This window comes from Tupaia chinensis, unplaced genomic scaffold (genome assembly GCF_000334495.1).
Source record: "Tupaia chinensis unplaced genomic scaffold, TupChi_1.0 Scaffold000211_1, whole genome shotgun sequence".
In the NCBI taxonomy this organism is placed as follows: domain Eukaryota; kingdom Metazoa; phylum Chordata; class Mammalia; order Scandentia; family Tupaiidae; genus Tupaia; species Tupaia belangeri.
Window position 1 is genome coordinate 92,555 of NW_006159686.1, and position 13,293 is coordinate 105,847.

A 13,293-nucleotide genomic window follows, 5' to 3' on the forward strand; every position below is an offset into this window, starting at 1 on the left:
AGCGTGGCCATCCCCCTGGGGGGTGATTTCTTGCTTTCTGTTTCTCTGTCTCTCTCTCTGTCTTTCTGGCAAGTGGACACGTCCTACAGCAAAAACGTCTAAAACAAATAATAAAAGAAAAAAGAAAGAATAAGCAGAACAGCCCTGTTTGTGTCACTCCCACAACCAGGTTCTATGTTGTGTGCTTAAGGTTAAGCCTGTCAGAGTATTTTTATTCAAATCAAGTTTATTTTTGTTTCTGTTTTTTGAAAGAGAGATTTTTGCCATAGGGCACATGTGCTCACCAGAGAGACAGAGACAGAGAGACAGACAGCGAGAAATCACTCCTCGAGGGGGATGGCCACGCCGCAATCCCTTCTCCTCCATCCTCCTCCCGGGATCTTGGGCGCACACACACACGCACTCAGAGTGAAGTTTAAGCCTCCGAGTCTGAACTTTGAACTGTAATCGGCTACGTGGGAGCCCAGTGAGGCAACCATTATGCAATCTGCTGGTCCCAAATCAAGTTTGCTGTAAATATTAGCTACAGCAGGGAGAATCAGACACCAAAATTTAATATATGTTTATTGTATGTGAAGTAAAAAGCCTAATTCATGACAGGAAAAGAAAGGGAAAAAATATTGAGATCAAGTATACTTTAATGTATAAAAGACCTACAACCCTAGCTATTTTATTTTAGGACATAAAATATAGCTAGGATAATATTCTCTTACTCATTGAAAGGTACTTGAAATACTTTTTCTCCTAGTATCTTGAAGGAGAATATCTGAAGTATGGTTTCTTTCTTTCTTTTTTTTTTTTTAAAGAACTACTTACTGGGACCAGCAGATGACATAATAGTTATGCTACTGTACTCCCACATGGCCAACCACTGTTCGAGTCCCAGACCCAGAGACTTGAAACTCAAGCTGGGCACATTCTCCAGAGAGGAGAAATGGAAAAGAGACTATGGCATGCTCATCCCCCCTTGGGGGTGATTTCTCACTTCCTGTCTGTCTCTCTGGTGAATGCATGCACCCTGTAGCAAAAATATCTTAAAAAAAAAAAAATTAATTGGGGCTAGCAGATGTCATAGTGGTTACATGTTGAGTTCCTGGCTTCACAATTGGCTGACGGCAGTTCACGTCCCAGACGGCAGTCCAGCCTCCCAAACGGCTGACTGCAATTCATGTCCCAGATCTGAAATTCAAGCCAGGCAGGTGTGCATGCATGCTCAATATCCCGGGAGGAGCATGGAGAAAGGATTGCAGTATGGCCATCCACCCTGGAAGGTAAGGTCTCACTTTCCCTCTCATTGTCTCTGCCTCTCTCTCTCTCTCTGGAGAGCACACATGCCCTAAGGCAAAAACTTCTTAAAAAAAATAAACACACAAGAATTATTTATTTTTATTTATCTTTTTTTTCTTTTTTTTTTTAACTTGCTAAAGAGCATGTGCACTCGCCAGGGAGAGAGAGAGAGAGAAAGTGAGAAAGGAAGTCACCAGCTCTGGGACTCGGACCACAGTCTATCACATGGGTGTTTAGCACCTTAACCACCATGCTACCTGCTGGCCCCTGAGGTACAGTTTCTACAGTTACTTGGGAAAGGAAATTGAGAACTTTAAGCAAAAAGGAATTCCCAACTAGAAGCAGAGAGAAAAACACCCTGACTTACCTGGGACCTGGCAGTAAACAGCTTGGCCTCCATGTCCTCTTCGCTCTCCAGTGACATGAACACCCTGAGAGGGTGAAGCTTGGAAAAAGAAACAAGAGGGAGTTTGCTAGGACTGGAAGGCACCCTAAATTGTCAGTCTACGCTCCCTCATCCCAGTGGGGCAACAGAGACAACCAGTACACAGAGCAATAGCAGAGAGGGGACGGACTTATTCCTCAGATGAATCTATAATGCCTCAACTCCCCACAATTAGGAATAAGAGAGCTACATAAGTTGCATTTTTACCCCTAACCTTTGAGGTTCTATACTAAATTTCATTTGGAATTGAATGGTTCTACCCTACCACTGCAAATCTTACTGGGAAAATGAAAGCCTGATCTGATCGAATAGCTTCAATTTAGAGAAGAAAACATCAGCACTTTCTCAATGGGTCTCAGAAGGGAAGTCTGAGAAGCCAGTAGGTGGCATTGTGGTTAAGACGCTAGACTTTTACATGGTAGACTGCAGTTCGAGACCCAGACCCAGAGGATTGAAAATCATTCCAGGCATGGTGCATACACACGGGCCCAAAATCCCAAGAGGAGAATGAAGGAGAAGGGACTGCAGTGTGGCTATCCCCTCCCTGGGGTGATTTCTCACTTTCTCGCTTCTGTGTCTCTCCAATAAGCGCTATGACAAAAACCTAAAAATGAAAGAAAAAAAAAAAAAGAGAAGTCAGATACAAGGCGTGAGAACAATGCAATGTGCCACCCTGGCTCCAAAGAGCAAGGACCTCATGACAAGGACAGTGGGCCACACACAGAAGCAAAGAACCACCAGGAGCTGAGCTCTCCCAATGAGAGTGAGCTTGGAAGTAAATATGAGAACTCAGGCTGTCTACACCTCCATCTCCGAGATACCCAGAGCAGAGCATCCAGCCACGCTGTGAGCCTGTGACCTACAGCGCTGTGAGCTAACACCTGCACACTGTGAGAAGCTGCTCTAACAACTTGATCATTTCGGGTCTTACTTTACAATGTGCAAGGTGGCCTTAGCCGTGGTGAGTGTAGGGCTACTTAGTCCCTATTACTGGAACAAGACCTTCAGAAAAGACCTACCCGATGCTCCAGGAATCAGAAGTTTTCCAGTGTGGCTGGTTGAAATGGGCACTATTCCCCACCCTCCGATTCTTTAGAAGACTCCTGCCCTGGCTTGGACAGGTTCCTCGCATGCATGTCCTGCTCCGAGCTCGGCAGAACACTCATAGGAGACCCTGTGCAGATGCTCGAGGTTCTCTCTCTGTGGCACCGACCTCTGGGGTCCCATGAACTCAAGCTGCTTGGTTCTCCTCCCAGATTTTCACTCAGTTCCATGCCCCTGGCTCAGGGACTCTGCTGATCCACCTCACTTCCCCTTCCTCTGCTGTTCCTAGAAGCCCTCTCGAGACAATAAGCTGGAGTAATTAGAGGACTTACCTCCTTGATTTCCCTTCTCTCAGGGACCACAGTCCGTTGCTGCTAATGTCCAGGTCTTGAGAACCACTGTATTGTTTTGTTGTTGTTGCTATTGTCTGGGCTGGAAGGTAAACCCATTCTGCTACGCCATCTTGCCTAGAAGCAAAAGTCTATAAACATTGCATTTTTAAACTTATTTATTTATTTAACTTTATTTCTCATTGTTAGTTTTTAGTTTGACCAGAAAGAGACAAAGAGAGAGAGAGAGAAAGGGAAAGTGAGAAAGCAAGCTGCTGGGATCAGGACTCACACTGCAGTCAGCCATGTGGGAGTCTGGCACCGACCTCTGGGGTCCCATGAACTCAAGCTGCTTGGTTCTCCTCCCAGATTTTCACTCAGTTCCATGCCCCTGGCTCAGGGACTCTGCTGATCCACCTCACTTCCCCTTCCTCTGCTGTTCCTAGAAGCCCTCTCGAGACAATAAGCTGGAGTAATTAGAGGACTTACCTCCTTGATTTCCCTTCTCTCAGGGACCACAGTCCGTTGCTGCTAATGTCCAGGTCTTGAGAACCACTGTATTGTTTTGTTGTTGTTGCTATTGTCTGGGCTGGAAGGTAAACCCATTCTGCTACGCCATCTTGCCTAGAAGCAAAAGTCTATAAACATTGCATTTTTAAACTTATTTATTTATTTAACTTTATTTCTCATTGTTAGTTTTTAGTTTGACCAGAAAGAGACAAAGAGAGAGAGAGAGAAAGGGAAAGTGAGAAAGCAAGCTGCTGGGATCAGGACTCACACTGCAGTCAGCCATGTGGGAGTCCAGCGCCTTAAACCACCATGCCACCTGCCAGTCCCTAAACATTGCTTTTACTGATTTTAAATGTAGAGAGCTGGCCCATAGCATGGCAGGTAAGTGCAGCACATGGGGAGCCAAATACTGATACGGCCAACCACAGTTCAACCCTGGCCCTAGTGGCTTCAAAACCATACCCGAGTGTGCCTAAAATCATGATGAAATAGAGAAACAGAGGAAAGAAGATTATGACGTGATCACACCCCATCAGGCAGTGCTTTCTCTCTCTCCCTCCCTGTCTCTCTAGCAAGTGCATACACCCTCTGGCAGAAAAATAAAAAAGACTGTATTTTTAATTTCCATCTTTGAATAATAGGTTTTATTATTTTCCATGTTTACATTGGCAGTTCTTTTTTACTTTGCTGCTTGATATTCTTTGCTCTTTGTATGCCAGAAATATAAAGTTCTCTTTTTAATTTTATGCACATCTATGCAACTAAAAGCAAAATGGGGGACCAGCAGGTGGCATAACGGCTATGTCGCTGGACTCCCACGTAGTCGACCATGGTTCGAGTCCCGGACCCGGTGGCTTAAACTCACACCGGGCACATGTGCATGCATGCCCAAGATCCCAAGAGAATGGAGAAGGGATTGCAGCATGGCCATCCCCCTGGGGGGTGATTTCTCACTTTCTATCTCTCTGTCTCTCTCTGTCTCTCTCTATCTTTATGGCGAGCGCATGCGCCCTATAGTAAAAACCTCTTAAAAATAAAAAAAAGATACATGGCTTCAGCCTCACCATGCCAATGAGACAGCCCTCACCACTGACGCCCACTGAGGAGCATTGCAAACCTCTCAATTTTTCTCAATGCTTTAAAACCATCAAACTATTTCCATGTAATCTGAGTGCATCCTAAAACAAAGCTCATGAAGACTTACAGGAATATAAAATATCTAGTCCCTAACACAGTGAAATTCACAGTATCTAAATATTACCAAGCATACAAAGTGACAGAAAATACAACCCATAATAAAGACAATAGTAACTGAAACCAACTCCAAATCTACACAGATACTTGAATTAGCAGTAAAAGACAGTAAAACTGTTAAAACTATTTTATACCACCATGAAGTTAAACCGAGGGCCAGCCCTGTGGCCTGGTGGGTCAGGGGCCAAATCACATGTGGCCACCTGCAGTTCATGCCTCAGAACTGGTGGCATGAAAATCACGCTGGGCGTGCGAGTACACCAACATGCAGACTGGAGGCATAAACCATGCTGGGCGTGCGAGTACACCAAAATGCCGAATGGAGGCATAAACAGAGAAGGGGTAAGCGCATCCCAGCAGTCAGGGAGGCAGGGAGAGAGGTGCTTTCCCTTCTCCCTTTCTCTATAGAGAAAGCATGTGCCCTCAGGCAAATTTTAAAAAGCAGAGAAATAGAAGGTATAAAAAATCCAAAAGATTATAGAGAAAAAACCTGCACTGACTGGGATGAACGCACCGGAGCAGCAGCAGGTTAGACTTGCAGGAGAGCAGCTGACGGAACCAAAAAGCACAGTGAGAACAATACCCACATGAAGTGCAGAGAGAAAGACACAAAAGAAAAAGGAAGTTTGGGTGAGCTGGGAAGAACTTCCATTGGCCTTTACTTAATTTGCTTTTTTCTTATCTCATTTTCTTCTTTGTACTCCTCACTCTCCTGAAACACTTTCAAAAGGAAAGCTTAGCCTAAGTCTAGTTTCCTTTGCTGCATCCTCAGCCTTTTCAATGACCCCCACCCCACATTCTAAGGACACGTAGCAGGACTCGCCTCATTCTGTCTATACCAATTCACAGCCCACCACAAGGCTGGCTTCTCTGCTGGGTGGACAAACCGCTCTGTCATCTACCCCAACATCTCTGTCTACCCTCAAGCCACTTCCAACTCAGTCCAGGGCATGGGTGCCACAGCCAGAATGCCTGGATTCCAATCGCTGCTCCACTACTAGGAGTTTCTTCACCTCTCAATATCCCAGTCTCCTCATCTACACAATGGGGGAAAGTGAGAAAGCAAACTGCCAGGTCTGGGACTCGAACTGCGGTCAGTCGTGTGGGAATCCAGCACCTAGCTCAGGGGGTTACTGTGAGAGTTAACATTTTTAAAGCACATTTATCGTGCTGACATCTAGTGATCCACAGGTGTCTTTCTAGATTATCCCCTTACAGGCAAGTGGCATCGCAGTTAAAGGTGCTGGATTCCCACATGACTGACCGCAGTTCGAGCCCCAGACCTGGCAGTTTGCTTTCTCGCTTGCCCTTTCTCTCTGTGCCTCTCTCTCTGGTCATTTTTTTTGGACAGGTTTTTGCTATAGGGCATGTGTGTTTGACAGAAAGACAGGGAGAGAGACAGAGAAACAGAAAGTGAGAAATCACCCCCCCTCCCCTAGGGAGGATGGCCACGTCACCATCCCTTTTCCTCCATTCTCCTCTCGAGATCTTGGGCACACATGCAAACACGCACCCAGAGTGAGTTTAAGCCACCGGGGCCAGGACTCGAACCACAGTCGATTACATGGGAGTCCAGCAACATAGCTATTACGCTAACTGCTGGTCCCTCCTTTTGCTATTTTAAAGGAAAGATTCACAGGTTCTGGGGACATCTTTGGGAGCTCATTATTCTGCTGACCATAGGAACAGAGATGGACTGAAAGGTGTGCTTCAACTGCCCGGAAGAAAGCCACAAATGGTGCTGCTGGAGCTCGAAGTGGTCCCACACACAGCTCCGAGCGCCCCCTGGTGTGCTGCCTCGATGACTGCTCAGGTTCTGGGCCCTGATAACTTTTTTTTTTTTTTTGAGAGGTTTTCGCTATAGGGCACATGCGTTCGCCAGACAGACAGAGAGAGACATAGAGACAGAAAGCGAGAAATCACCCCCCAGGGAAGATGGTCACGCCGCAATCCCTTGTCCTCCATTCTCTTCTCGGGATCTTGGGCATGCACACACACGCGACCGGCGTGAGTTTTTTTTAAGCGACCGGGTCCGGGTCGCGAACCGCGGTCGACTACGTGGGAGTCCAGTGACATAGCCATTATGCTAACTGCTGGTTCACGGCCCTGATAACTTTTCAACCTAATTGACACTGTGCTTGCCTCAAGCTCCCGACATCTCACGTAAAAGCCACCTTTACTGTGAGGCCTTCCTGCTCTCTCCCGAGAATCCATGGTTCCCATGCCAGAAATCAAGGAGCACTTGGTCTGCTCTTATTCTAGCATTTCAACCTTCTGCCTTTCTCTACACACAAATATTTATCTGACTACCTTAGGATGCAACAAACCACTCAAGAACTAGCACAATCTTGGGGCTGGCAGGTGGCCAAGTGGTTAAGGTGCTGGACTCCCACATTTGAGTGTTTGAGTCCCAGATCTGGGGGCTTATTTTCTCGTTCGCTTCCTCTGACACTCTCTCTGGTCAAATTAAAAAATTAATAATGACAAATAAAGAAAAAAAATTTTTTTAAAGAATTATGACAATCTCATTCTAAAATCTTGAGAGGCTAGCATAGTATTTTTTACTTCATGTTCCTTCTCTGTGGCATTAATCAGTACTTAACAAGGACACAATGTTAACCTGTCTGCTTTCTAACATGTCTGTCTTGAGGTCTCTGCCATAAAGGTCCAGTACCTGTGGGTCAGCATCCAGTGATGAATAAGGGAAAAACCATTTAACTGGGTCATATGGATTATATATACATATATTTTAGAGGTGTTTGCCTGAGAGCACGTGCACTCACCAGAGATAGAGACAGAGACAGAGTGAGAAATCACCCCCCTGGGGAGGATGGCCATGCCACAATCCCTTCTCCTCCATTCATTCCTTGGGATCTTGGGAGCGCACGCACACACATCTGGCATAATTTTCAAGCCACTGAGTCCAGGACTTACACTGCAGTCGTTACTGCTGTGCTACCTGCTGGTCCCATGGAGTACGTGTTTCTTAATAAAAGAGAACAGGATCTTTTGAGATGCCAAATAAGTTTGCTAAAACTTTTACATCTGCAAGAGACAAAAAATGATAAATAGGACCTTGCAAACATAAGGTTAAGACTCTGGAGCCAGCAGTGACAGCAGAGATATATCTAAAGACACAAAAGGATCAGGCATCTGTAAAACCCAGCAAGTGCACCCTTACGGTTTGTGCATTTCATGTTGCATCATTACTTTTAAAGTTTTTTACTGGGGCTAGGAGGTGGCGTGGTGGTTGGCTGACCTGGACCTAGTGGCTTGTTTTCTCACTTTCCCCCCCCTTTTTACTTATTTCTCATGAGAGACAGTGAGAAAAAGAAAAGGTACCCCAGAAGGGTCTTCATGCCATCATCCATCCCAATCTCACATAATCTAGACCACGGGCATGTGAACGATCAGCACACTCAGGGAGGTCCCAGGATGTAAACCCATGTGGGTCCAGTTAGGTTACCATTTAACCATCGGTTGGTCCTTATGTCAATTTTGTATCAAAAAAGTAAACAAATAGCAAATCCTAATTAGTAATACATATACATTCTCAAGTTTTTAGACAAAGTGTACCGGTATTTGTAATTTACTTTGAAATACAGCAAAAAATACAACAGATTAATGGATAAAAATAGGGACAGATGAGAATGTGCTTAAATTTGGCATAATAAAAAATTAATGACAGAGTCTAGACAATGCACTAAAGTATTCACTGTAAAGTTTTTTTTTTCCAAGAATTATTTTATTGAACTTTATTTATTTATTTATTTATTTATATTTGACCAAAGAGAGACAGAGGTGGAGGGGAGTGAGAATGCAAACTGCCAGGTCTGGGACTCGAACTGCAGTCAGTCATGTGGAAGCCCAGTGCCCTCAATCACTACGCCCACCACCTGCCAGCCCCTGTAAAGCTCTTTTAACTTAGTATATATTCAAACTTGTTCACAATAAAATATTTGCTAGAAAAGGTCAGGATCAGGCAGAAGAGAGGTTTTGTGTGAAAAGAGGTACAATTATGCTTGTGGATGTTGGTCCTGAGTCAGAGACGCACATACGGAGAAAGGCAGCCTGCACCACACCCAGTCTCCCTTTGCTTCTCAGCTGGAAGTTCCTGAACCCCGGCTGACATGAGACGCGCTCAGAGCTGCAGATTAGTAGATTGCTGTAAGTGGGACAGAGAATAACAATATGAAACTTTTCCCCTTAAAAAATGTTTGAAAGGGACCAGCAGATGGCATAATGGCTATGTCACTGAACTCCCATGTAGTTGACCGCGGTTCGAGTCCTGGACCCGGTGGCTTAAAACTCACGCTGGGCGCATGTGCGTAGTGCGCAAGATCCCGAGAGGAGAATGGAGGAGAAGGGATTGTGGCATGGCCATCTCCCCTTGGGGGTGATTTCTTGCTTTCTGTCTCTCTGTGTCTCTCTGTCTGGTGAGAGCATGCGCCCTACAGCAAAAAAAGCCTCTCCTGAAAAAAAAAAAAAAGAACCCCAGTTACTTTAAGGGGATTTAAGTCATTCACAGAACTGTTCTTTCTCATTCAGCCAATATTAGTATTAGGTATTTTTTCAAATAATTATTTAATTTTATTTATTCATTAATATGCTTTAATTTGACCAGAGAGAGACACAAAAAGAAACTTTGAAAGCAAGCCACCAGGTCCAGGACTCAAACCGTGGTCGGCCCTGTGGAAATATCTAGCACCTTAACCACCACACTACCTGCTGGTCCCCAGTATTAGGTGTATTTTTCCTATTGAGGATACTTTTTAAAAAGTATATTTCTTCAGGACCAGCAGTTGGCATAATGGCTATGTCGCTGGACTCCCATGTAGTCAACCACATTTTGAGTTCCAGACCCGGCGACTTAAATTCACAGCGGGCGCATGTGTCTGCAAACCCAAAATCCTGAGAGGAGAATGGAGGAGAAGGGATTGCAGCATGTCCGTCCCCACTGGGGGATAAATTCTCACTTTCTGTCTCTCTGTTTCTCACTGTCTTTCTGGGGAGTGCACATGCCCTACAGCAAAAACCTCTCTCAAAAAAAAAAAAAAAATGTATTTCTTCTTCCGAGAATGAGAATGAGAACAAGTAGGCGAGAAAGGGACACACCCAGCAGGACCATCATGCTGTAATCTTCCCCCAGCTTCAACCACCCCAGTTCACGAGCACACACTTGCCCAGGGTGTTTAGGGAGCTGTGGACCCAAACCCTGACTCTCCCCACGGTAGGCCAGCCTCACAGGGTTCAATTACTGCCACACTGCAAGGTTCCCGAGTTTTTTTCTTTTACAAAAGTATGTCACTCTACTCTGACTTATTGGTGGTAACTGAATCTCTCCTCCATATTAAAAACTAATTAATAAGAATAATTTGTAAGTTATTTATTCATTTTATGTATTATTATTGTTTGCTATAGGGCATGTGTGTTCACCAGAGAAAGACAGAGAGTGAGAGAGAGAAAGTGAAAATGCAAGCCACCAGGTCCAGGACTCAAGCTGCAGTTAGCCACGTAGAAGCCCAGCACCTTAACCACCAAGCCACCTACTAGCCCCAAGGAGGTTTTTTTTTGGTAGAGGTTTTTGCTATAGGGAGCATGAGCTCACCAGAAAGACAGGAGAGAAACAGAGAGACAGAAAGCAAGAAATCACCCCCCCCAGGGGGGATGGACCTGCCACAATCCCTTGTCCTCCATTCTCCTCTCGGGATCTTGGGCACGCACGCACAACGCCCAGCGTGAGTTTAAGCCACCAAGTCCAGGACTCAAACCACGGTCGACTACATGGGAGTCCAACAACATAGCCATCATGCCAACTGCTGGTCCCATCTCTTAAGGATAATCTTAAAATCTCTTTTCCAGAAGTAGGCCTCAATACTTTATTTTTTCTTCTTTTTTAGATTTGCCAGAGAGTGCATAGACTTGTTGGGGGAGAGAGAGCGAGAGAGCACCCACCCGAGCAAAATGGTCACGAGGCGATCCCTTCTCTATTTTTCCTTGCTTTTGGATTTCAGGCACACATGCACACATGGCTGGCAGGTCTTTCAAGCAGCGCAGTCACCCATGGAGACCCAGTTGTCTTCACCACACCATTGGCTGTCTCCCAGTAGGCTTTATATTTGTTTATTATTTTCCTAATCAGAATTTAAAGACAATGCTTATAGGAAGATACCAATAAGGAAACGTATTCATATAATTTATGATCCGTATCTTAAATCTCTGCCCTTATGACTGGCACATATTAAGAACTGAAGGCCGGCCAGCAGGTGGTATGGTGTTGGCGCTGGACTCACACATGATTCAAGCCCTGAGCCTGGCAGTTTGCTTTCTCACTCTCTCTCTCTCTCTGTCTTTCCATGTTTCTCTCTTGTCAAATTTTAAAAATAATAATAATGATGAATAAAATTAAATAATTCTTAAAAAGAAAAAAAAGAACCTAAGAAATATGTGCTGAGAAAAGGAATGAACAATTTTCAGAGTCAGGAGTATGTGTAATTCACCGTCTAGGAGGTTTTGTATGATAGAGAGGCAACTGTAATGAAACAGAAGAGGACTGTAGAGAAGTTACTGTAGCGTTGAGGTGGTTTAAGAGGCCAGGAGGGGACTCACGCTACACAGTTGTCACACATTTAACTGTAACCAATATCCCTAACCTGTTGGCTAGCATTCTAGGTGACATACATTCTCCCTTCCTTTATATCTCCTTTTTTCTTTCTTAATGGCCTCTTTCTTCTATTAATGTGTAACTAGAATTTAAATGTGTCACCTCTTCTGTAGTTTGGTTATAATCCATGCACACAATCTCAATCTTTTTTTTTTTTTTTCACTGACAGAGCACACATGCTATCAAGACAGAGACAGAGCTACAGAAAGTGACAGAAGAAAGAATCCCCCCAATGGGATGTGGTCACACCACAATCCCTTCTCACTCATTTCTCCATCCTATCAGGATTTGGGGCACAAAGGCACATGCACAAGCATTTTTCAAGCTAACAGGGCCAGGATTCCAACCACAATGGTCATGTGGGATCCAGCTCCTGTAATCACTGGGGTACTATGAAGTGGCCCTACAATCTTGATCTTAACCTTAACATTCATACTATATATTGATACATATAGAATAATTAGCTTATTGGACAGCAGAGGGCATAATGGTTACATTACTGAATTCCCAAGTAGTTGACTGTGGTCTGAGTCCTGGACCTCAGTGGCTTGAAACTGACACCAGGTGCCTGTGCATCTGCCCAAAATCCCGAGGAGGATGGAGGAGAAGGGATTGTGACACGGCCACCATCACCCCCACCCCCACCACCACCCCGCCCAAGTGAATTTTCACTTTCTGTCTCTGTCTCTGTCTCTTTCTGGTAAGCAAATGCACCTTTTAGGAAAAACCTCTCAAAAAGGGGGGGGTACTGTTAAGTGGCATCCTCCATGCAGGTGCTTTCTCACTTTCTCTCTCTCTTTCCCCCAAGCACACACGCCCTCCAGCAAATTATAAATAAATAAAGTTAGTCTCCATTGCCTCTAAAACTTTAATCATAAGCTGAAATACAAAGAATAAAACAATTTCAGTGCAGCCCATTTTTTAAAAAGCTCAAAATAATTACTTGTGTATTACAACTAGAAATAAAACTACATCATATTCTGTCACCAATCTTACTAAAAGTAGACCTATTTCATCAATGAATGTGGCAGATAACTATAAATAAATCCCAATACTGCACATTTTCAAAGCCAGTGCGACCATACCGATTTCTCCCAAGAACGTCATATTTTATTAAGAAAATTCTTATCTAACAAAGAGCATGCTTACTGCAAAAGATGCTGGAAAGGCAGTATGCGACCGTTTGAGCATCTATTCACAACTGGAAACAAATACGAGGAAAAGAAGCCTTTCTACTGTTCCGAGTATTTGGTTCAAACTTGCTACACCCCGCAAGTTCACTGAATGGACTGTCATCACTCTTCACAAAAGAAGCGTTTATGGTTGAAGCTAGGCGTGAATTCAAGCACTGCGCAAGGAGACCGAGTGACAGGCTAACGTGTGAAATCCCTGAGCACTTGGGAAGAGGCGGCTCACCAAGCACACACGCCAAACCAGCGCACTCGCGGTACCTGCGGAGAGCAACCGTAGGCTCGGCCCCTTCACAAAGACCGCAACGGTAGAATCCGCGCAGGAGCTGGCACTCAGCGGCAAGCCCCGCGCAGAGCACTCGCCCCAGGACGCCAGCGAGCAGGTATGCGGGGCGGGCCTCGCCGCTCACCTCCCACTCCACTACAGCGCGCCGCGGTCCCCGCTTGGTGACGTCAGACACGCGCCAGGGCGCGACGCCACAGGACACGGCCCCCTGCCGCTCACGAACCTAAAAGGACCGCCCCCTGCAAAAAGGGCACGAGCCCCGCCGCTTCCCCAACCTCTCACAC

At 45.2% G+C, this 13,293-nt stretch overlaps 1 protein-coding gene across 1 annotated transcript in view; it reads right to left on the reverse strand.

Annotated features, from left to right (window-relative positions):
- The window catches only part of ZNF10 (zinc finger protein 10), a 41,191-nt gene extending 37,886 nt beyond the window's left edge, over positions 1-3,305 (reverse strand). The window contains 3 exon segments of the mRNA XM_006147304.3: positions 1,655-1,732; positions 2,294-2,336; positions 3,109-3,305. Of these exon segments, the coding sequence (XP_006147366.2) occupies positions 1,655-1,711 (57 nt within the window). The 5' untranslated portion in view covers positions 1,712-1,732; positions 2,294-2,336; positions 3,109-3,305.
- Positions 3,306-13,293: the final 9,988 nt, after the last annotated feature.